Consider the following 25,883-nt stretch of genomic DNA (forward strand, 5'->3'; position numbering starts at 1 on the left):
TACTCTACTTATATAGGTTTGATTTTGTCGTACTTCTGGAAAAAATCATAACTACATGCAGGAAAATTAATACATTTAAAAATGTCATATTCTGACCCCTATAACTTTTAAATTTTTCCACGTACAGGGCGGTATGAGGACTCATTTTTTGCGCCGTGATCTGAAGTTTTTATCGGTATGATTTTTGTTTTGATCGGACTTTTTGATCACTTTTTATTCATTTTTTAATGATATAAAAAGTGACCAAAATACGCTTTTTTTGACTTTGGAATTTTTTTGCGCCTATGCCATTGACCGTGCGGTTTAATTAATTATATATTTTTATAGTTCGGACATTTACGCACGCGGCGATACCACATATGTGTATTTATAAAAATTTTTACACTGTAATTTTTTTTATGGGAAAAGGGGGGTAATTCAAACTTTTATTAAGGAAGGGGTTAAATGACCTTTATTAACACTTTTTTTTTTACATTTTTTTTGCAGTGTTATAGGTCCCATAGGGACCTATAACACTGCACACACTGATCTTTTACACAAATCACAGGCGTGTATTAACACGCCTGTGATCAGTGTTATCGGCGCTTGACTGCTCCTGCCTGGATCTCAGGCACGGAGCAGTCATTCGCCGATCGGACACCGAGGAGGCAGGTAAGGGCCCTCCCGGTGTCCAGTCAGCTGTTCGGGACGCCGCGATTTCACCGCGGCGGTCCCGAACAGCCCGACTGAGCAGCCGGTTCGCTTTCACTTTCGCTTTAGAAGCGGCGGGCAGCTTTGACCACCGCTTCTAAAGGATTAATACCGCACATCGCCGCGATCGGCGATGTGTGGTATTAGCCGCGGGTCCCGGCCGTTGATGAGCGCTGGGACCGACGCGATATGATGCGGGATCGCGGCGCGATCCCGCTTCATATCGCGGGAGCCGGCGCAGGACGTAAATATACGTCCTGCGTCGTTAAGTGGTTAAAAATTTTTTTTACTTTTTGAAAGAAAATGAGTACGCTTAAAATTGTTATTTTCTGACCCTATAACTCTTTAATTTTTCCATATATGGGGCTGTATGAGGCCGTGATCTGTAGTTTTCATGCACCATTTTTGTTTTTATAGGACTTTTTGATTGCTTTTCTAAATTTGTTTTCTGCTATATGAAGTGACCAAAAAATCTGAAATTCTGGACTTTAGTATTAAAAACACAGAAGGAAGCATTTCAGCACCTTTCTATGGAATAGTGAAGCACAAAGGACCACCCATTGAACTGCCCACCATTTCATCTAATTTTACAGAAACTGATATGTTTAACTGATAGGAAATTCACCAAAAACGGATGTTATAAAAAAAAAGGTATCTGTTAAACATGTGTAAAAAAGGGAGTAAAAAAAAAACACTTTAAAATGCATCAGTTAAATATATATGTTAAACACATCAGTTAAACTGAAGTCAAAAAACGCAATGTGAATGGAGCCTCATTCTGTCACATGGCTCATAAACAGGAGGAGGGATCCTGGGCACTGACGGCTAGTTCTCCCAGCTGGGACCTGTTGAGTCCCATTTAAATGCTGGTGCGCAGATCCCTGAGCAGCTCATTCACCTTCCAAGATGCTGGCTGCAGTAGTGGAGGGGCTGGTGGTGCTCTGCCTGGTCTCAGGCATTCAGGGAGGAAAACGTGAGTGTCAGGGGTTAACACCCTTTCTGTTATTTTACTGTTTTACTATAAGACCCAGAAAGTATGTTGGCAAGTTAGTCAGAGAGATTGGGGGATATTTATCAAAGGATTTAGACTGGTTTTTCCTGTCTACATTTGTCGCACAGAAAGTCACAGTCTAACTTTGTGCCACTTTTGCTCTAGAGGATTTTTAGTACATGATGCATTCCAGTCTATATTTTAGATGAAAACACATTGGAAAATGCATTGGTGCTGAATTTATCAAAGGTGACAAGTCGCATCGGCTGAAAGTATGCCGAAATGTTGGAGCAGGTTTAAATACAGTGGGGGACATTTCCTAATCTAGTCTATTCTGGGTATGCTTATAGACCAGCGTATGTGGTAGTCTCCTGTCTATTGTGCTCCTAATTTATCAAAGGTCTCACAGCCCTTGATAAAATTCTGTGCTCAGACTTCAGGGTCTACAGCTTAAACTACATTTAGACCTGCTCCAACATGGTCTGACATTTCAGCGTATTTTGGGCAGATGCGACTTGTCGCACTTGATAAATTCAGCACCAATGCATTTCCGTCTAAAATAGACTAGCATGCATCATGTTCTAAAAATCCTCTACTGCAAAAGTCACAGAAAAGTCGCACATATTTAGACTGCGACTTTCTGTGCGACAAATTTAGACAGGAAAAACCAGTCTAAATCCTTTGATAAATCTCCCCCCAGTCTGTCTAAAGCATAGATCCCGAAGTCTGTGCACAGAGTTTGTCCTGTTGAGTCTCGATGTGCCTTCCTGGCAATTGTTTTGGTCTGTATGAGCCAAAAAGTTCAAGTGCTAGAGTCAAACTTCAGATGTGGTCACTATAAATGTTGACACATTTGGGGGGGGGGGGGGTGTCTTCATAATATAGTTAAATATGGTGTGTATATATATGTGTGTGTGTATATGTGTATCTCTATCTTCTTCTCTCTTCTATCTTCTTCTCTCTTCTATCTTCTTCTCTCTTCTATCCTCTTCTCTCTTCTATCCTCTTCTCTCTTCTTCTATCTCTTCTATGTATGTTGTGGGTCCCAATTGTCTAGTTCACCCCTAGTCACCTCTTATCCAGATAGTAACCATTTGGGATTTATGTCTATAGGATTGTATAAATGTAAATAAATAGCTAATTGGCTTGCCATAGCGGTCATGTGATCAGAACTCTATGGTATTTCTGCTTGAGGTCCCTGTGACGTAGTCAAACCTATCACACTGTGTAATAGGTGTTCGGACCAATGAGATTAGCCCCGCCCCCTGCCCATTTTAAGGAGCGGCGGCCATCTTCTCGCTTTCTTGTTCCTGTGCAAGCAATCAAGAAGCATCTGCGCTGTTGAGATCTATGAGTCTAGGCCTGAGCCTTGTGGCGATGGCCGGTAACTTCTAATTACTGTGTATCAATCCCCACGCACTCTCCAGGATCACAGGACCTTATCTATCCCGTAAATCCGGACGGATCTGCAATAACTACCCTAAATTCAGAGACTTTTAATATCGCTCAAGGTCCGCAACAATTGTCAGTCATTGAGATCTATAGAGACTGTTTGCCTGAGACTGTCATTGTTCATTGGATGTACTGCAAGCACTTAAGTAAAGTTTGTTCAAGTACCTTGTGGACCTTCAGTCATTTTATTACATGCACCTATAGTTTCTGGGAAGGGCGGCGATAGTCCGGAGAATTACCTCAGCATACCAGCCCTCAGCCTGGCGTCACGAACTATAGGGTTAACATTAACCCCTTACCTACCACAACATCCCAACTACCCTACACCCCCCCCCCCCCCCCCCCCCAGGGCGTCTATCTCTCTATCTCTCTATCTCTCTATCCTCCTGTCAAGATGTAAGGGTGGGGTGTTTATGCCTGACATTAGCAGGACCTAGTATATAAGTTGGTCAGCACTTCTGTTTTGGGGAGGAGGAGATCAGGTCCAGAAACAGTGTAAATTTAAAGTCCCAGCACTCACAAAGTAGATTTGGGAACAATGAGCTTTATTGCATATACTCTTAAATCATACAGGACGCAACTCGTGCTGTTTGATTTAAAAGTTAATGCAATAAAGCTCCTTGTGTTTGAATATACTTGGTGGGTGCTGGAACTTTACTTACACTATTAGCAATACCTAGACCAGTGTTTTCCCAACCAGGGTGCCTCCAGTTGTTGCAAAACAACTCCCAGCATGCCTGGACAGCTAAAGGCTGTCAGGTATGCTGGGAGTTGTTTTGCAACAGCTGGAGGCGCCCTGGTTGGGAAACACTGACCTAGACTCACTACTTTAGCCTCCTACGACAATATCAAGACTGGAGAATAGAGATGAGTGAACTCACAGTAAATTCGATTCGTCACAAACTTCTCGGCTTGGCAGTTGATGACTTTTCCTGCGTAAATTAGTTCAGCCTTCAGGTGCTCTGTTGGGCTGGAGACTCTTTCCTAGGACTGTATCCACCTTTTCCAGCCCACCGGAGCACCTGAAGGCTGAACTAATTTACGCAGGGAAAGTCCAACTGCCGAGCCGAAGTTCGTGACGAATCGAATTTACTGTAAGTTCGCTCATCTCTACTGGAGAACAAGACCTACATACCAACTGCTGCAAAACGTTAACCCTTGCAGGCTGTAGACCTCAGTGTATGCACAAAGTCTAAAGCAAACAAGAAAATACCCTAGAAATGCAGAAAATACTCTGCGTACAATCCAGGGTTCCCAATGACTTTACCTTAACCTGGTCAGAACAATCTTCAGATCTTACCTTATCCCATATTTATAATGGAATGTCTGTTTTATATGGGAATCTCGTGATGCTATCAAATTTAAGTCCTGTGTTAAGTGGTTAAAACAAATTCATTTCCTCGCAGACACATGGGGGGGGGGGGGGGGGAGATTTATCAAAACCTGTCCAGAGGAAAAGTTGCTAAGTTGCCCATAGCAACCAATCAGATCACTTTGTTCATATTTTAGATGCCTTTTCAAAACCTGAAAGAAGCGATCTGATTGGTTGCTATAGGCAACTCGGCAACTTTTCCTCTGGACAGGTTTTGATAAATCTCCCCCATGTGTCTGCAAGGAAATGAATTCTTTTTAACCACTTAACGCAGGACTTAAATGTACATCCTGGTACGGTGGTACTTGATGCACAGGTTGTACATTTACGTCCCATACGTTACCGCGAGCATCGGAGTGATGTTTGGGTCATGCACGGCAGGTCCCGGCTGCTGATAGCAGCCAGGGACCAGCCGATAACTGCATTCGTGTGGAGATCTGCCATTAACCTCTCAGATGCCGTGATCATTACAAATCAAGGCATCTGCTGCGGTCACTAAAATGGATGATCGAATCACCCGCAGCACTGCCGCGGAGATCAGATCATCCAGAATGGCAGTCGGAGATCCCCTCACCTGCCTTCCACGGGTCTTCTGCTCTGGTCTGAGATTGAGCAGAAGATGACCAATAATACTGATCAGTGCTATGCCTTATGCATAGCGCTGAACAGTATTAGCAAATTAGCAATCGAATGAGTTCCCCCCCCCCCCCCCAACAACAAAAAATTTCCAATTCTCCCCATTCCACCCCAAAAAGTGTATGTAAATAGATTTTATTTGTATCGCTGGATGCATAAATATCCAAACTATTAAAATGTTACCGTACTTAAAGTTAAAAATTGCAGTTTGTTTTACAATTTATTCCAAAAATATATTAAGTTTTTTATATATGCAAATATGGTATCAATAAAGTAAAGATCAAGGCGCAATAAAATGAGCCCTCATACTCCTGCTTATACAGAAAATGAAAATTATAGGTCTTCAAAATAGAGGGATTTTAACCCCTTAAGGACCAGGCCATTTTACACCTTAGGACCAGAGCTTTTTTTTTTTTTTTGCACATCTGACCACTGTTACTTTAAACATTAATAACTCTGGGATGCTTTTAGTTATCATTCTGATTCCAAGATTGTTTTTTTTTTCGTGACATATTCTACTTTAACATGGTGGTAACTTTTTGTCGATACTTGCATCCTTTTTTGGTGAAAAATCCCAAAATTTTATGAGAAAATTGAAAATTTTGCATTTTTCTAACTTTGAAGCGCTTGTAAGGAAAATGGATATTCCAATTTTTTTTATATTTTTTTTATTCACATTTCCAATATGTCTACTTTATGTTTGCATCATAAAGTTGACATGTTTTTACTTTTGGAAGACACCATAGGGCTTCAAAGTTCAGCAGCAATTTTCCAATTTTTCACAATTTTCAAACTCCCTATTTTTCAGGGACCAGTTCAGGTTGAAGTGGATTTGAAGGGTCTTCATATTAGAAATACCCCATTATAAAAACTGCACCCCCCCAAAGTATTCAAAATGACATTCAGTCAGCGTTTTAACCCTTTAGGTGTTTCACAGGAATAGCAGCAAAGTGAAGAAGAAAATTCACAATTTCCATTTTTTACACTCATGTTCTTGTAGACCCAATTTTTGAATTTTTTTTACAAGGGGTAAAAGGAGAAAATTTATATTTATATTTGTAGCCCAATTTCTCTCGAGTAAGCACATACCTCATATGTCTATGTAAAGTGTTCGGCGGGCTCAGAAGCGAAGGAGCGACAAGGGGATTTTGGAGAGTACATTTTTCTGAAATGTTTCCTCAAGTCTGGGCGTAAACAGCATGCACACTGGTCTCAGAGGTGCCGGAGATCAGTCAGGGTCCTTGAGCTTTGGCTTTCTCCTATGGAGCCAGAACAGTGGGACCCCCCCCCCCCCCTCAAGGGGCATTACATGGGGTAAATAACTGGGGTACAGTGGGACATAAAAGTATAAAACAGATTATGTTCCCAGAATGATGACCCAGAGCATAGCCAAAACAAAAAATATGCCCGCCCCCAAACCCTATGCTCTGAATTATCATTCTGGAATGTGATGTGTGGCCGTCCCTAACTTGTTGCCTCAAATGCGCACCCCGTTCAGATGGATAGAGAGCGCTGCGCATTTGAGGCAACATTAAAAAGTCCCCGATGATAGTGACTCAGTGACCCATGACCATTTTTTTATTTTAAAAAAATACCCCCAGAGGTCTTATCTTTTTATATATATATATTATATAAAATTTATTTTTTTTGGGGCAATTTAGTGGGTTTTATGGGGTTAAAACTTGCAATGTACTCTGGACTTGGTACATTTGGGTCAAATTGTGGAAAATTAAAATGAAGAGGGAAAATTTAGAACTCCATGGAAGTGTGATACTCCCTGAAGCAATCCTTAATGCAGAGGCCCGGATTATCTGGGCAAGTGTCACATTGAGTGGTGGTGTCCTTCCAAATCCCCCTCTTGTAACACACTCTGCATCTTTTCTGGGCTCGTCCCTCCTTTCCAGTGTGGGGGACCTCACCTGGAAAGTGTTGGCCTGGGACGATCCTGGCACCTATTACTTGAGTTCCTTGGGAAGTCCAGCCTGCTCTTTCCCGGTCGCCAAAGATCAGGACCTTTTAGGACTTCTTCTTGGAACTGGAGCAATGTCCCTGTGTTGCCAGCGTACTGGGACAGTACAAAAGAGTTGTACATGGCAACCTGTACCAAGTAGATCGCAACGGTCTTGTACCATACCTGCGTTTTCCGCATGGCGTTATATGGCTTGAGGACATGATCAGAAAGATCACCTCCCCCCATTTACTGATTGTAGTCCAGAATACAATCGGGCTTGAGGACCGGTGTTGTGGTACCTCTCACAGGGACAGGTGAGCTGCCATTGCCATGAATAGTGGTCAGCATAAGGACATCCCTCTTATCCTTATACTTGACCAGCAACAGGTTTTCATTCGCAAGGGCACGGGACTCGCCCTTGGAAATAGGTGTCTTAACAAAATTTAGAGGGAGGCCTCTCTAGTTTTTCCGCACGGTCCCACAAGCGAACGTGGATCTTGCGGCAAGGGATGTGAACAGAGGGATGCTGGTCTAAAAGTTGTCTACGTATACGTGGTAACCCTTATCCAGCATTGGGTGCACAAGCTCCCAAACTATTTTCCTGCTAACACCCAGAGTGGGGGAACAATCTTGGGGTTCAATACGGGAATCTCATCCCTCATACACTCTAAACTTGAGTGTACCCGGAGGTACTCTCACAAAGTTTATAGAGCTTCACGCCATTCCGCGCCCGCTTCGAGGGAATATACTGGCAGAAGATGAGTCTCTCCCCTTAAAACTGATAAGAGACTCATCAACCGAGAGCTCCCTGAGGGGTACATAGGCCTCCAAAAATTTGGCCCCTAAGTGATCGATGACCGGCCTCACTTTGTAAAGCCGGTCATAGGCGGGATCACCTCGGGGTGGACATGCCTCATTATCTGCATAATGCAGGCATTTTCAAATGGCGTTGAACCGCCTCCGTGTCATGACCATACTGTAAAGCGGGGTCTGGTATAAGATGTTCCCACTCCAGTACTGTCTGACATTGGGCTTTTTGACCAGGCCCATATGCAGCAAGAGGCCCCAAAATGTCCTAATTTCTGCTGCATCAATGGCGCACCATTCATTGGACCTGGCCAAAAAAGAATCGGGGTGGTGGGCGATGAACTGCCTGGCGTACAGATTCGTCTGCTTCACCATGCGATTGACAAAACTGTCACTGAAAAAAGGGGGGGGGGGGGGGTTTATGTACTGTGTGTGTGTGTGCTTGGTGTATACTATATATAACAGTGTGTGATTAGAAATCTCACACCGTTATATGGGGGGGGGGGTAAACGCTGCAGCCAAAAAAAAATGGGGAGGGGGGGGGGGGCTAATGCAGCACCCTGAACCCCTAATAGGGCCCGGGTCACACTGAAAACTTTTTTAACTAGATTTTTTTACTATTTACCCTACCTTTCCCTGATCTATGGGGGGATTTTCTTCTCTGGGGGCTCCGATCTCGGCAGAGGGGGGGGGGGGGGGGGTCGTCCCCGGCTTCCTCCAGCAGCTCTGACTGAACCCAGCCGCGGGAGCTGCAGGAGGATGCTGTTAACTCCTCCCCTGCCGGCTGCTATTGGCTGATCGTCCAGCCAATAGCAGCGATCCTGGGGGGTGGCGAAATCGCCACCTCCCCATAGATGGTGGGTGTATCATACACCCCCAATCACCTTGTATCAGCGGGTCACACGTGACCCGCATCGCCGGAATAGCTGCAAATCGCTGACATGGGGGGGTGAATGATTTCAGCAGGCATCCCGGTCCGATCCCCGCACGGCGGGGACCAGAACTGCCCATGACGTAACTGTACGTCCTTGGTCCTTAAGACCCAGGGTGTCGTAACGTTACGTCATGGGTCCTGTAGGGGTAAAACTTACTAATTTGGTAAGTTTTTTTTTTTTTTTTTTTTTTTTTTTGCGCATCAGTAAGAGTGTAATCATGGGTATTACTTTAATTGTATTGACCCAAAGAATGAAGAACACGTGTCATTTTTACTGTAAATTGTACAGTTTGAAAACAAAACCTTCCAAAATTAGCAAAATTGTGGTTTTCTTTCTTTCCCACATAAATGGTATTTATTTGGTTGTGCCATACATCTAATGGTAAAGTGAGTGATGGCATTACAATGGACAACTGGACGCACAAGAAAACCCTCATACTAGTCTGTGGATGAAAATATATTTTTTATTTTTTTGAAGAGTAGGAGGAAAAAACAAAAATGTGAAAATAAAATTGTCTGAGTTCTTAAGGGGTTAATAAGGATATTCAATAAGCCTAAATTTATATTGTTTGGCCAGCTGTCTAGACCAGTGATTCCCAACCGCGGTGCCGCGGCACACGTGTGTGCCGTTCGCCACTGGCCGTGGTGCCGCGGGATTTTGCTGTGATTTTTATTTTTTTTAATTTTTTTTTTAAATATCCCGCCCCGGCCTGCGCGCTTATGACTGGCGGCGCAGGGGGGGGGAAGGGAAGCCTGCGTGCGCACACAGCGTCCCCCTTCTACCTTGCGGTGCAGTGGGCCGAAAATGGGTCCCTGGGGCGGAACGATCTTCACCTGCGCCGGACTCCCGTGCCTGCCGTGGACCTGCAAGCTGCGCGGACCGGCTTGCTTAAGGTACTGTACCTTTTCCACCCCTCTGTTACACCTTTTCAACCCTGTCCAACCCCTCCCCTATCACCCAGGTCCACCGTATCCCGCCCCCCCCATCACCCCTGTCATCCCTTTCACTCCTGTGCACCCTCCTGTCACCCATGTTCACCCCCCCCCCCGTCCACCCTCCTGTCATCCCTTTCACTCCTGTGCACCCTCCTGTCACCCATGTTCACCCCCCCATCCACCCTCCTGTCATCCCGTTCACCCCCTCCTGTCACCCATGTTCACCCTCCTGTCATCCCTTTCACTTCCACCCTCCTGTCATCCCTTTCACTCCCGTTCACCCCCCATCACCCATGTCCACCCTCCTGTCATCCCTGTCACCCATGTTCACCCTCCTGTCGACCCATGTCCGCTCCTCTACACCCCTCTGTCTCCGCTCCTCTACACCCCTCTGTCACCCATTTAAAAAAAAAAAAAAAAAAAAAAAAAAAAAAGTTCGGCACCTAATAGATTTGTTTTGCAGGTTTACCGGTGAAGAATTGTGCGGAAGAAATCGTGATGATGGCCTGGACCAGATGGAGAAGAGAAGGCAACATTGCAAATTAGAGAAGACGTCATTGGTGAGTTGCTGTATAAAGCAGCACTTTAAACTACATACCCACTGATAAATAGATATAGTGCATTGCATTTTTTAACCATTCCCCCCCCCCCTTTTTTTATTTTTATTTATTTTTTTTGCTTGTCAACCTCTGTAGCGGTGCCCCGCGGACTTTTTTTTTATATATTTTTTCGAGGTGTGCCCCGACCCGAAAAAGGTTGGTAAACACTGGTCTAGACCGATATACATACCTTTTTGGTTTTGCAATATGTAGGGGAGATTTATTGTGATGGTCCTGTAGGCCCTGTCAGGTTGAGACCCTCAGTGAACTGGGGGCTTCCCTGCAAGGTCCCGTCTGCCCCCCCCCATAAAAAAGCTAGTCATTCCAGGAAGTCTCAAGTCTGTCTGCTGTCACTAAAAGTAGTCAAGTCCTGCACATAGTAAAGTCTAATTTCAAGTCAACTACAAGTATATTGGTCCAGAAAGCTGTGAGGTCCTTCCGGGTCCTGGCCACCTCTCTGGGAAATGTTTTGACCATAAATGGTTGTGGGCTCATTTCGCTACTAGCAACTGGGATAGCGGAGAATCCGGGGCGTGTGGTGGTCCTGAACCCTAAAACACTGGAGTCACGAACACTAGGGGTTAATACCATCTGATCCCACCACTCACTGCTACACCTGTGGTCCCACCATACACCGGTGGTCCACCACATTGTCTGACTTTTGGCTTAACTTCAAATCAGACACTTTGTGCTAAACTGACATTGAAATGCAGTGAATCATTGACATTGCAGTGGAAGATATTTATTTTTCTCAAAAAGGTAAATGCAAATTCATACCACTTCTGCTTTGCCTTAGAAAAGTGACATACTTCAAGTTTTTAATTTGTACAAAATTTCAGTCTGTGTGCCTTAATTTTGTAAGTATGCCAAAAAGGCAGGAGGAATAACTGTGCAAAGCTGCACAATAATTAATAAATCCCTTACCCACCCCAAATATGGGTTTACAAAGTTTAATACGCAAATGAATATGGCTTTATACTGAAACATTTATTTTTAAGCTAAGAAAATGAGAACCTTGCATTTTCTAATACAGAAAAGTATTTTTGGCACACTGTGAGAAGTGGTACAACTGTGCACCTTTCTGGAACCTGGAGACTTGTACTACAGAATGTCGCTGCATTTTTACTGTTATGAGGGAATAGGGGGTGGAATCAGTTTTTGCTTTATGCTCCTCAATGTGTACCTTAACAGGGTTTCAGGATGTCATGGAGTTTGGAAGGGATCCTGGCTCTAGAGGGCACAGTAACCATATAGATGGGTGGTCTCCTGATACCAACTCCTGGGATGAGAAACTCTACCCTGCCTGGAAGTCTGATGATGCCAGATGGGAAAACTGCTGGAGAGGTATTGCTCAATCTATATTCCCAATGGAATGGACCCATGCATATGACTAAAATTACTTATTCTTTGTTCTAGATGGTAAAGTAAAGGCGTTGTTGACCAGTGACAGCCCTGCGCTGATAGGGTCAAATATCACTTTCGCTGTCACCCTGCAATTACCTAGATGTCAAAAAGAAAATGAAGATGGAGACATAGTTTATGAAAGAGGGTGTGGAAATGGTAACTACTTAACTGCCTAACTCTGTACTGTTTCACTGTCATACTGGCTAAATATATATATATTTTTTTTTTATATAGTTTCCTCCAACTTCCCAGACCAATATGTATATAACTGGACCAAGTGGATACATTTCTGTAACGAAGGAAACTGCAGCTTTGCCAACAAGTTTCCTGATGGAAAACCATTCCCACATCACCCCCACTGGAGGCGACACAACTTCATTTACATCTTCTCTACCCAAGGCAAGTTTATTTCTCAACAAATATGCTATTGACCCACAAGCTTCACCAGATGTTGGTTTGATCCCAAGTAATTCATACATGCAGAGAAACCAAAACACGTTCAGAAATTAAGCTGTGATGTGACACGGGGAAAATATTAAATACTTTTAATTTGTACTTTAACACACCACCTGTATGGAGAAACTAGTCACATGCATTGTTCTGTCCGATCTTACGAGGAGCATCTGGTCAAGGCAAATTTCTAGTGACATCATTGGGGGACATTTATCAAAGCATTTAGTGTTTTTTTATTTTTTTGCTTAAAATTTTCGCTAAAATTGCACGTGCGCCTACGCTTTTTTTTTCTGCCACTTTTTGCTTGTTCAGTGTCCTAAGCAAAAAATAAAAATCTTGCTTACCAAAGCAAAAAGTGATTTTTGCCTTGCAGTTGTCAGAGATTTATCAAGTGCGACAGTGAGACATCGCATGAAAAAAAGCTACTAAATTTACTCCAGCTCAGACATGGAGCAGAAAAAGCCACTACCAAAGCAAAAAAAGGAAAATTGCTTATGTGAAAAATTTAGCAACAGGCTGAAAGCAGTTGCTAAAGTAGCACATAAACAAAAAATAAATAAATAAAATGGAAGAGAAAAATAACTAACTAAAAAAAGAATACATAAACAAACATTGATAAATGTCCCGCATTGTTTTTCCACTTGCATAAAATGGCCCCAACAGAGATCACTGATACTCATGAAATGCACCTGTAACAAACGCCATAATGTTTTGCAACAACTAGGTTGCAGAGGTCGAGACCGCTCTCTGCTTTTACCCATCATGAGATGTCTCGTGACACCTTGGGAATGAGACGTTTTTGTAGCCATCAGGTAGGACTGAACTAGCTGATGATTTGCACTGACAAGGGACTAGATTGCTTTACTGACTTCAGTTGTTTGTGCCTCATTCTAGGGGAGCAAATTCTATTCTTTAAAAAAAAAAGTTTTTTTTCTCCCTCACTTCACATTACACAACTCCTCAACTTCTGAGATTTGTTTTGGTTGTTTTATGTACAAATTTCTTGGGTTACCCATAGGGCTGCACGATATGGGGAAAAATGTGCGATTGTGATATAATAAATGGTGAAATTCCCCTATTTCATGTCCAATCTCCTTGTTTCATCAAGTCAACTCTCCCAACTTAATGTTCATTGACTGAACATAAGAGGGGAGGCTATGAAATGGGGGGGGGGGGGGGGGGGGCGCGCATTAGATTCCTCCTCTGCATTTCATGTGCCTGGTATAGTGTAGTCTCCACACTCTGTCATTGTTGCATTGCTCTATTGTGCAGGGCAGCCACAAGGAGGGTACACTGAGAATGTGCTTTTAGTTATCATTCTAATTCTGAGATTTGTTTTTTCGTGACATATTCTACTTTAACATAGTGGTAAAATTTTGTGGTAACTTGCATCCTTTCTTGGTGAAAAATCCCCAAATTTGATGAAAAATGTGAAAATTTTGCATTATTCTAACTTTGAAGCTTTCTGCTTGTAAGGAAAATGGATATTCAAAATATTTTTTTATTTTATTTGATTTTTTTTTTATTCACATTTCCAATATGTCTACTTTGTTTTCATCCTAAAATTGAAGCCCTCTGGTGTCTTCCAAAAGTAACTCATCAAAGTTCAGCAGCAATTTTCCAATTTTTCACAAAATTTTGAACCTCGCTTTTTTTCAGAGACCAGTTCAGGTTTGAAGGGTCTTCCCATTAGAAATGCCCCACAAATGACCCCATTATAAAAACTACACCCCCCCCCCCCAAAGTATTCAAAATGACAATCATTAAATGTTTTAACCCTTTAGGTGTTTCACAGGAATAGCAGCAAAGTAAAGGAGAAAATTCACAATCTTTATTTTTTACACTCTCGTTCTTGTAAACCCAATTTTTGAATTTTTACAAAGGGTAAAAGGAGAAAATGTATACCTATTTTTGTAGCCCAATTTCTCTCGAGTAAGCACATACCTCATATGTCTATGTAAAGTGTTCGGCGGGCTCAGAAGCGAAGGAGCGACAAGGGGATTTTGGAGAGTACATTTTTCTGAAATGGTTTTTGGGGGGCATGTTGCATTTAGGAAGCCCCTATGGTGGCAGAACAGCAAAAATAACCCACATGGCATACCATTTTGGAAACTAGACCCCTTGGGGAACGTAACAAGGAATAAAGTGAGCCTTAATACCCCACAGGGGTTTCACGACTTTTGCATATGTAAAAAAATTTTTTTTTCACTAAAATGTGCGTTTCCCCAAAAAGGGTTAATAGCAGAAAATACCCCCCAAAATTTGTAACCCCATCTCTTTTGAGTATGGAGGTACCCCATAAGTGGACCTGAAGTGCACTACGGGCGAACTACAATGCTCAGAAGAGGAGGAGCACCATTGAGCTTTTGGAAAGAGAATTTGTTTGGAATGGTAGTCAGGGGCCATGTGCATTTATAAAGCCCCCCCCCCCCCCCGTGGTGCCAGAACAATGGACCCCCCCCCCCCACATGTGACCCCATTTTGGAAACTACACCCCTCACAGAATATAATAAGTGGTGCAGTGAGCATTTACACCCCACTGGCGTTTGACAGATCTTTGGAACAGTGGGCTGTGCAAATGGAAAATTAAATTTTTCCTTTTCACGGATCACTGTTCCAAAGATCTGTCAAACGCCAGTGGGGTGTAAATGCTCACTGCACCACTTATTATATTCTGTGAGGGGTGTAGTTTCCAAAATGGGGTCACATGTGGGGGGGGGGGGGTCCATTGTTCTGGCACCACGGGGGGGGGGGGGGGGGGGGCTTTATAAATGCACATGGCCCCTGACTACCATTCCCAACGAATTCTCTTTCCAAAAGCTCAATGGTGCTCCTCCTCTTCTGAGCATTGTAGTTCGCCCGTAGTGCACTTTAAATCCACATATGGGGTATGCTCTTACTCAGAAGAAATTGGGTTACTAATTTTGGGGGGCTTTTTTTTTTTATTTTCCCTTGTGAAAATGAAAAATTTAGGGTGACACCAGCATTTTAGTGAGAAATTTTTTTTTTTTTCATTTTCCCATCCAACTATAATGAAAATTTGTCAAACACCTGTGGGGTGTTCAGGCTCACTATACCCCTTGTTACGTTCCATGAGGGGTGTCGTTTCCAAAATGGGGTCACATGTGTGTATTTTTTGTGGTTTATGTCAGAACCGCTGTAAAATCAGCCACCCCTGTGCAAATCACCAATTTAGGCCTCAAATGTACATGGTGCGCTCACTCCTGAGCCTTGTTGTGCATCCGCAGAGCATTTTACGCCCACATATGGGGTATCTCCGTACTCAGGAGAAATTGCGTTAAAAATGTTGTTTTTTTTTTTTGTTTTTTCCTTTTACCTCCCGTGAAAATAAAAAGTAAAGAACACCAGCATGTTGGTGTAAAAAAATAAAAATAAAAAATAAAAAAATAAAAATTATTTTTTTTTTTTTTACACTAACATGCTGGTGTAGACCCCAACTTTTCTTTTTCATAAGGGGTAAAAGGGGGAAAAAAAAGCCCTCAAAATTAGTAGTGCAATTTCTCCCGAGTACGGAGATACCCCATATGTGGCACTAAACTGTTTCCTTGAAATACGACAGGGCTCTGAAGTGAGAGAGCGCCATGCGCACTTGAGGACTAAATTAGGGATTGCACAGGGGTGGACATAGGGGTATTCTACGCCAGTGATTCCCAAACAGGGTGCCTCCAGCTGTTGCTATACTCACAGCATGCCTGGACAGTTAGTGGCTGTCCGGAAATGCTGGGAGTTGTTGTTTTGCAACAGCTGGAGGCTCTGTTTTGGAAACACTGCCGTACAATAAGTTTTTTATTTTTTATTAGGGGGACAGTGTAAGGGGGTGTTTATGTAGTGTTTTACCCTTTATTATGTGTTAGTGTAGTGTTTTAGGGTATGTTCACACTGGCGGGTTTACAGTGAATTTACCACTAGAAGTTTGCGCTGCGGTGAAAAATGCCACAGCTCATACTTGAAGCAGAAAACTTACTGTAAACCCGCCAGTGTGAATGTACCCTGTACGTTCACATGGGGGGGGGCAAACCTCCAGCTGTTTCAAAACTACAACTCCCAGCATGTACTGACAGACCGTGCATGCTGGGAGTTGTACTTTTGCAACAGCTGGAGGCACACTGGTTGGAAAACCTTCAGTTAGGTTCTGTTACCTAACTCAGTATTTTCCAACCAGTGTGCCTCCAGCTGTTGCAAAACTTCAACTCCCAGCATGTACTGATCGCCGAAAGGCATGCTGGGAGATGTAGTTATGCAACAGCTGGAGGGATCGCAACTACAACTCCCAGCATGCAGAGACAGCTGTTTGCTGTTTAGGCTTGCTGGGAGTTGCAGTTTTGCAACATTTGGAGAGCTATAGTTTAGAGACCACTGCACAGTGGTCTCCAAACTGTGCACCTCCAGATGTTTCAAAACTACAACTCCCAGCATGCCCAGACAGCAAACTGCTGTCTGGGCATGCTGGGAGTTGTAGTTTTGCAAGATCTGGAGGTGCACAGTATAGAGATCACTTTGCAGTCTCAAACTGTACACCTCCAGCTGTTGCAAAACTGCAACTCCCAGCAAGCCTAAACGGCTCTCTGGGCATGCTGGGAGTTGTAGTTCTGCAACATCTGGAGGGTTACAGTTTAGAGACCACTATAGTGGTCTCAGACTGTAGCCCTCCAGATGTTGCTAAGTAACTCACCAGCTTCCGTTGGATCCAGGGAGCAGCCGACGGGTAAGTGGATCTTCGGCGCCGGTCCCTGTCGGTTTCCCCGTCCTGCCCCGCCTATTGTGGGTGGGCAGGACGAGGAAACCGAAAGTAAACCCCGCTCTGCTATTGGTGGTCGCATCTAGATTGGGGTCTAATGGCCTGCTGATATCAGCAGTCACCCCGGCCCGATCCCCGCGCGGCGGGGACCGAAATTCCCACGGGCGTACAGGTTCTGGTATCTGAAGTGACCAAAAATTTGCAATCCTGTTATAGTTTTAAGTTTTACGTTTTGTCCATCTCCAACCAGGGAATTGAAGGGAAGGGGATAAGGGGAAGGGATGTAGTTTTATAATTCTGCATAAGCATTAATGTTTTGTTCCAGGAATGTATCTAACCCTGTCTTAAAGCTGTTAACTGTTCCTGCTGTGACCAGTTCCTGAGGTAGACCGTTCCATAAATTCAGTCCTTATGGTAAAGAAGGCGTGTCGCCCCCTTGAGACTAAACCTTTTCTTCTCCAGACGGAGGGAGAGCCCCCTCGTCCTTTGGGGGGGGGGGGGGGTTTAACCTGGAACAGTCTTTCTCCATATTTTTTGTATGGGCCATTTATATACTTATATATGTTTATCATATCCCCCCCCCCCTTTAAATGTCTCTTCTCAAGACTAAACAATTGTAACTCCTTTAATCGCTCCTCATAGCTAAGATGTTCCATGCCCCATATTAGTTTAGTCGCGCGTCTCTGCACCCTTTCCAGCTCCGCAGTGTCCCTTTTATGAACAGGTGCCCAAAACTGAACAGCATATTCCAGGTGAGGCCGTACCAATGCTTTATAAAGGGGGAGTATTATGTCCCTGTCCCTCGAGTCATGCCTCTTTTTATACATGACAATATCCTGCCGGCTTTGGAAGCAGCAGCCTGACATTGCATGCTATTTTGTAGTCTGTGATCTACAAGTACACCCAGATGCTTCTCTACCAGTGACTCTGACAGTTTAATCCCTCCTAAGACATACGACGCATGCAGGTTATTAGTACCCAGATGCATAACTTTACATTTATCCACATTGAACCTCATTTGCCAAGTGGATGCCCAGACACTTAGTCTATCCAAGTCATCTTGTAACTTATGCACATCCTCTATAGACTGTACCGTGCTACAAAGCTTGGTGTCATCTGCAAAGATAGAAACAGAGCTGTTAATACCATCCTCTATATCATTGATAAATAAATTAAACAGCGGGCCCAGTACAGAACGTTGTGCCATAGGAGCCCATAGCACAGCATTGATCAGTGTTATCGGTGCTCCATTACTACTGGCTGATGACCCTGCCAGCATTACTAGAGTGCAGATCGGATGAGCCAGGGGCAGGTAGGGAACCTCCGCTTGTCCTCTCAGCTTATCAGGACCTTTGTGGATTTTACCACGGATGTCCCAATCTGCTCCACTGAGCTACTGGAACTTGATATTGGCATTTTGTACTCCTCTATCAACTTTGATCGCGGCATCTAAAGGGTTAATGCCAGACATCACCCGGATTGGTGGTGTCCAGCATTAGCCAGTATGAAACGAGCTCAGCTCCTGGGCTCGCTTCACTTACCTGCCGCGTGGCTGTGCCGTTTATTTACGGTAGCCAGCCGTGGTTGGGTTAACCTCGCCTGATGGCCAATCGCAGGAGGAGAGCGCAATCATGTGGACTGCTGGGCCAAGCCTTGCTGCCAATGAAGGTAGGGGAGTGCAGTCAGGTAGTTCTGCTCCGCCAATCCTCGCCACCACAGGAGACCCTACTGCAGTCATCGGAACCACTGTAATGCCACCACCGGAGAATAGGTAAATCGACATATCGCAATTGGCAAAAATCTCCATACGATTGCCGTTGCAATATATCCCGCAGGCCTAGCTACAAACATTTCGTGAAAATTTCATGTCAACAGCACCTTTTGGAAATTGAGGGTAAGGTCACACACAGCGCATTAGTAGCATATTTGATGCTGTGGACATTCTACTGACTGCACCTAGTCAGCCTCTTACTTTGTCCAAGTGTCTTGGTTTGTCTGCTCATAGCAGCAATACGCTACTGCAAGTCGCATGGGCAGTATCTGTGAGTACACCAGGCCGAGCAGCGTGAGGTATGTGTACGCTGCGGAGGACTCGCAGCTCATTCTGTCTACTCATAGCGGCGTATTGCTGCTACAAGCAGACAAATCGGGACACTTGGGCAAAGTAGGAGGCTGACTCTAGGGGCGGTCAGTAGCACATCTGCAGCGTCAAATAGGCGCAGATGTGCTAAGTGTGACCTTATCCTAAGTGAGAAAGTAACATATTCAATACTTAACTGCTGTATATGCTAGCTGCTGCTCAATTTAACTCCTAGGGGCCATGAGTACAGTACATGGCTATTGTCATTGGGTCCCTGCAGTTAAGGAGTGATCAGCTATCTGGCCGATAGGATATTTTCCTACCATCAAGAGGGACTGATGTATGAGCAAAGCTTTTGTATTGCCAATGCTCCTATAGTGGTCATTGTCTTAAAGGGGGTAGACCTCTTTATCCCCTAGCCTTTGGATAGGGGATAAGATGTCTAAGGGTGGAGTACACCTTTAAATGCTGCCGTTAACTCTTTAGTCATATACTTTAGACTGAAGACTTGTGTTCTCTCTCCTCAGGCCAGTATTACACAAAGAATGGAAGATCTTCTGCTGTTCTGTCCATAAATACTACAAACATCACAACTGGCACACAAATGATTGAGGTCACTGTATACAGGAAAGGACACTGGAAACACTACCCGGTTGCTAAAGCAAGTAGTATTTATGTTATAACTGGTAAGTTGTGAAACTTTTGAGCTCTACCATATCTTACTCACCATTGCATGCACATTTCTAAAACTTGTTCCAAACATCAATGTGACTCTTAAATGACCAAGGGCATAAACTTTATGGCATACTAAAGAAAAATGCCCTTGTTCGGCAGCTTTCACAAGTGTGGCAACACTCCAAATATGCATTGAAATGTTTTTCCAAAAATAGAAAGTTCAGTAGTGGGTCATTAAATTTTTTTTTTTATTTTTTTTTTTTTCTACTTATATATTAGACCAAATTCCGTTTTATGTGAAGTTTTCCCAGAAGAATGACAAGAATTCCTCAGACCAACTCTTCATAAAGGATTCTCCAATTGACTTTGACATCCTAATCCATGATCCAAGCAACTACCTTAATAAATCTACATTGAAATTTGACTGGGATTATGGGGATGGAAATGGATCTTTTTCTTCCAATAACCCGCTTTCTAATCATACCTATGACATGTTTGGAAACTATACTGCTATGTTGACCATTAAAGCAGCCATTCCTGGTCCATGTAATCCTGTAACACCAACAACTCCAGTCCCTACAACACATCTCCCAACTACCACCAGTACAATCACCACAACTAATTCAACTGGTAAGTTGTGACAACTAATATATTAATTGACGTTTGTTTGGACCTCATGCACATGGCATAGCGGATGTTTCATGATGTCCCATTGGTGGTCTCATGTTAGAACTTGGAATACTGCCATAATACAGTAAAGTTGTGCAAGGGGTGGCTTTTGTAGTGGAGCTGAATTCCTTTGTATTCAATCTGATTGTATAATATATAACATGGGCATAAGGCCTTGGTATAGCTTGGCTTTTTCTTTGTTGCAGGTAACTCAACAGAACTACCACCATTCGAGACTGAAACCTTTCCACTGACAACTGAGATGCCAAATGTTACGACCGCTCATATAACCACTGCACATACAACTGCTGCTCCTGGCTGCTTCATATACAGATATGGATATTACAGCACAAACATCACAGTTGTAGGTGAGTTGTCTGACTAGTATACTGGTGGTTCTGAAATGTGTATTGCTAGAATCTTGATGCCCTTTATTCTCTATAGATGGAATCCTTGAGGTTAAGATTGTGGAAATGACCAATGTTGAAGTATCTACATCTCAGACTGGAAACTCCATAATTGACTTTGTGGTGACTTGCCAAGGAAGGTATGTCTGTGCAAATACAAATTCTGTAAAACTGATAAATCCGTTCCATAGGTGAGATGACCCCTGTTCTTTCAGCCTGCCTACAGATGCCTGCACCATAGTCTCAGATGCTAGTTGCATGATTCCCCAGGACATTGTCTGTGACTCGGTTCCATCTTCAGATCAATGCTTACTGACCCTAAGAAGAACCTTTCAGCCTGGATCTTACTGCGTCAATATTACACTGAGTGACAGTGCAAGTTTGGGTCTTGCTAGTACGCTGGTGTCTGTTAATGGTGGTAAGTGATGCCTAGTTAATAGTGTGCATAGAACAGCCTAAACTAGGTCACACCTTTTTAGCAACATTCATTACACAAGTTTAAAATTGTGTGGATATGTAGTGAGCAGGGGTCTGGTGTAAAAATGGAAATGAACACTTGGCTGGCTGGTTGCCAGGGTTGTGACTCCACCAGTAGGGTTGTAGTTGTGTGACTGAGGGATGCAGTGTCCACAGGCTGAAGTGTAACCCTGTAGCTAACTGACCGTTCCCACTAACCACTACTTCAAATAAAGTAGCTATCTGTATCAAAGCCCCAGGAATTGTCTTAAAACCAGGAGCTACAATATGGAGAACAGCTTGTTCTTTACTGATGTTGCAGATTGAATATTACAGACTGGGAATATCTCTAGTGATGGACACACAGCCATAGCTGGTAGTATGTCACTGTCCTTCAACAATGAAGAATATAGAATTGGGAATTGTTTGACATGAAGTCTTAAGTAGACTGGTTCTCTATACCTAGTGGTATGTGCTGGACTAATGGGTGTTTGGCAGTTCTTGCCTGTACTACGCTGTACTTGCAGGAGGAGATTAGATACTTGATATTTTAGACTACAACTTGAGATTTTACTTTAGACTGACTTGGCTGTACTGTTCAGGCAGCTGTCCATGTGAGTGTACCTCGGGGGGTGTGCAGTGGTAAACCTTGCTAAGGCTCCCTCCCTCGCCTCTTGTTTTCTTGGGTTACTTTGAGACTTGACTAACCTGAGGAAATCCAGAAGGGAGACTCCAAACAGTAGTCCGTAGCTTTGGACAGGCCGGCTCAGAGGATACCTTACTTTGCTAAAGGGGCCTGTCAGCTTTGCTCTTGTCTCTAAAGCATCAACTTGTGTTGGTCCTACCCCTGTAGTGGGACATGTCCTGGAATACTGTGGTTGGAGGCAGACTCCTACTGAAGGTGAGGGCTACTGGGTGTTAGGATCTGGCCTCTAGTCGGGGAACAAATGAACACATGCTTTAGGTCCCTCCCCTGGAGACTAGGGTGGAGACAGGACAGCACTTGGCCTTAAACTGGCTGAAGGGTAGGCATGTGACATTTTTTACCAGCTTTACACAGTGTCGTATTTTGGGTACGGACAGTTAACCCCTTCACTTATTGGCTCAGTGCATGCAGAAGACATGTATAGAAGAATGCACATGCATAGCAATACATAGACCTGAGACTTAGCTGGGAACCCTTGAGGCAACAGCCACCCAAACAGTGTTCATGGCAGCAACACAGCCCCCCCCCCCCCCCCCCCTGCTCCAGGAAACTTATTTATTTTAATTTTTTTTCTGTTCTAGGTTCCAAACTACAGGCTCTTTCTGCAGTACTCCTTTCTCTAGCTTTGGTTGGCGTTGTTGCTGTGGTAATTGGCATTTCCTTGTACAAGTGAGTTAATAATCTCTCTATTTAAACACTTAGTTTTGGGCAAAACATGAGGTGTGTGTGTATTCAAATTCTACTTAATTTTTACAAATAAAACAAAGTACTCCCAACGGGTTGGATATAGGATTTACAACTGTCAGTGTTAATAACAAATTTATGAATTATGGTCAACAAAAATATGAAATATTATAACCGTTATGAATTGCCAAAAATATACAAACTATGAAATTCACCATATCTGGGCCAGACTATGTTCCCAGCTATGAGTTCTTTGAAGTAGTGGTAAATAAATTTTGCAATATAATAACGCAGAGTATTCTTTATATAATCTCACTGATATTATGGTCTATCAATGACTTAATGTCAGATATAAATCAATGTTGTATTAAGTTATTTAAAAAGATTAAACTTGGTCACAGAAGTAGGTTAGTTCAGATATCAATAGATTACTTTGTATAGAGATCATTACATGATATCAAATGGGCACTTGTGTATAAAATGGGAGTAAACCCCGCCCATTTCTAACCACACCTATCTCTGGTAAGATATGGTATTAAATATATAATATATAGTACGCTACTAATTAGGAAGACTTAAATTAAGTTTCCTCGTGGCAATTATGTCGTGTACGAGCAGAGGATTGGATCCCAGACTATGCTAATATACAATCTGATCATTGCATTGAACTCCATATGATGTGCCCCATTCATCTGCAGTAGAAGGGGGTGCGGCTTATAAACTATTACATCTCATAATTGAGGTTATATCACCCTGGTCTGCCCAGATACATAACATAATTGTCCAAATTAAAATGAGGTAACTTTAATCAAATAAGAAACCTGTGTATCTTACCAAGAGTACTTCTGGATGAACAAAAGATGGCTGCCTGGGGTCCAATGAACGCCTGTAGTCATAACCGGTTAGCAGAGAAGGATGGGCTTTTGTCCTGTCTGACAGTTTTGTCTGTCCTCCCTCTAGTTCTCCTCCTTACACTTGCTTTTAGCTTGTTTTCTGACTTAAAGATCCGCCCAACAAATATAATATCTAATGATGACTGGTGGGTGTGTGTATGGAGATCAGGGCTAGTCACGTGTCTAGTTAAATGACATCACGGCTAACAATTTACTAGAATTGTTATTGATGTAAAGGAATAGTGTGGCCACCTGTATACACAAACATCCTTGTACAATGCCATTGATGCTTCTCCGGCATCTCAAATAGATGGCCAGAGATACAGATAAATAGAATGCAAATACAACCCATTGTTAAACACACCTGTGTCTAGGTGTGTTTAACAATGGGTTACATCCCCCCCCCCCCTTTCACAATGTCCCACACATACTTTTACTATCTAAGGTAAAATACTAAATATACATGAAATGCTAAAAGTTAACACCTGAGTTTAACACTCCACTCCATGGCATAATATAGAGCAAGATTAGCTGATTCAGATCTACTGTTGTAGCAACTGTTTTGTCAGCACTCGCTAGTACCACATGGAACACAGACTACCTAGGACCATGTGCTGCCTACAGCTTACTGGGGGGGGGGGGGGGGGCTTTCAATCTCTGTCCAGGTAATTTTGAAGATCTATACAACAGCACTCCAACTGAAATGGAAGCATATAGGAGACCTACATGCACACAAATTCTATCTCAGAGGTATTTGCTGCATGAAGCTTAAATTTGGGTATGAAAATATGCAGCAAATTACAGCGTCTGTGACTCTAACCTTAAAGGGGTACTCGGGTGAAACACTTTTTTTCTTTTAAATCAACTGGTTAAACATATTTGTAAATTACTTCTATTAAAAAATCTTAATCCTTCCAGTACTTATTAGCTGCTGAATGCTACAGAGGAAATTTCTTTATTTTTGGAACACTGATGACATCACAAGCAGTGCTCTCTGTTGACATCTCTGTCCATTTTAGCAACCATGCATAGCAGATGTATGCTAAGGGCAGCATGGTGGCTCAGTGGTTAGCACTGCTGCCTTGCAGTGCCTGGGACTTGGGTTCAAATCCCACTAAGGACAACAATAAATAAAGCGTTGTTATAATGACATCACGAGCACAGTTCTCTCTGCTGACGTTATCAGAGCATTAAAAAAAAAATTTCCTCTAGTATTCAGCAGCTAAGTACAGGAAGGATTATGATTTTTTAATAGAAGGAATTTACAAATATGTTTAACTTTCTGCCACCAGTTGATTTAAAAGAAAAGTTTTCACCGGAGTACCCCCTTTAAGCTCAAAGTCCAATTTATCAATGTAGTCTAAACCAGACAGTTGTGGTTTCAGGCATAGCAACCAATCACAGCTTAGCTTTCATTTTCCAGAGCTCATTAGGATGTGAAAGCTGAGCTGTGATAGGTAATAGTCAAAATTTGACCTTTTTGGTTTTGGGCATATTGATCTGGACTTCTCAACTTGGGGAAATTACAATATGTAAATCAGGTTTTTATTAGACCTTTTCAATAATACTGTGAATATCCACCTAAAATGTAAAGGAGTACTGCAGCCCTATTCCCATAGTGGTCTAAGTGTCTGATATCATGGCAGAATCCCATGGAAATCGATGGGACTGTGCTACAGTGCAATTTACAAACTGAATATTCCCTAGGAATATTCAGAAATTCCAGCTCAGAAATTCTGCTGTGTGAACATAGCATTAGTCTCTATGCTGCTACAGATGGAATTAATCTTACAGGAGGCAGTAGATAGCAGCAGGATAGGAAGACACATGGCTGCGAAGACTTTAGGGCTGTTCTTCTGGGGTAAGGAGTAGGTTTTGGTAAATGAGGCAATTCACAAATATTAAATCTCCTACACCTTGTTGGAGGGAGGATGACGTTGAAGTGGCAGTTTTACATCTAATACTGCAATTGTGCATGTTGAATGCATTGGCAATCTAATCTGCAGATGCCCCTAACTTATGTATGTTTTATTTCTCTACCCCCCCCCCCCCCCACCCTTTCCAGGAAACACAAAGAACACAAACCTATAGCAAATGCTTCAGATGAAATAAGTGGCCAAGGAATCATTGTCTACTTCAGTCAGATCAAAGATGTTCTCTTCAAAAGAGACAATGAACACAATCCTCTTCTCTTCTGAAAAAGGCTTCAATAATATGATACTATTTTACTTGACTGTCTGCCATGTATTGGTATTCTGCTGCTTGGTTCCTCATCTGTGTTAAAGCTGTATTAGAAATGCTTGTCAATAAAGTGTTTCCTTTATTTAAA

The 25,883-nt window shown here is 43.0% G+C and overlaps 1 protein-coding gene across 3 annotated transcripts; it reads left to right on the forward strand.

Annotated features, from left to right (window-relative positions):
• Nucleotides 1-1,501: 1,501 nt before the first annotated feature.
• Nucleotides 1,502-25,883, forward strand: LOC130273275 (protein QNR-71-like). Of its 3 annotated transcripts, none has more exons than XM_056519774.1 (11): nucleotides 1,502-1,663; nucleotides 11,560-11,712; nucleotides 11,785-11,928; nucleotides 12,007-12,171; nucleotides 19,592-19,750; nucleotides 20,019-20,369; nucleotides 20,615-20,776; nucleotides 20,853-20,955; nucleotides 21,031-21,233; nucleotides 22,559-22,646; nucleotides 25,620-25,883. In XM_056519774.1, the coding sequence occupies exons 1-11, from the start codon at nucleotides 1,597-1,599 to the stop codon at nucleotides 25,750-25,752; spliced, it is 1,728 nt and encodes a 575-aa protein (XP_056375749.1). In that variant the 5' UTR covers nucleotides 1,502-1,596; the 3' UTR covers nucleotides 25,753-25,883. The 3 variants fall into 3 exon arrangements, with proteins under 3 accessions (XP_056375749.1, XP_056375751.1, XP_056375750.1); XM_056519776.1 differs by lacking the exon at nucleotides 1,502-1,663 and adding an exon at nucleotides 4,093-4,227; XM_056519775.1 differs by lacking the exon at nucleotides 1,502-1,663 and adding an exon at nucleotides 4,665-4,716.

This window comes from Hyla sarda, chromosome 5 (genome assembly GCF_029499605.1).
Source record: "Hyla sarda isolate aHylSar1 chromosome 5, aHylSar1.hap1, whole genome shotgun sequence".
Lineage (NCBI taxonomy): Eukaryota > Metazoa > Chordata > Amphibia > Anura > Hylidae > Hyla > Hyla sarda.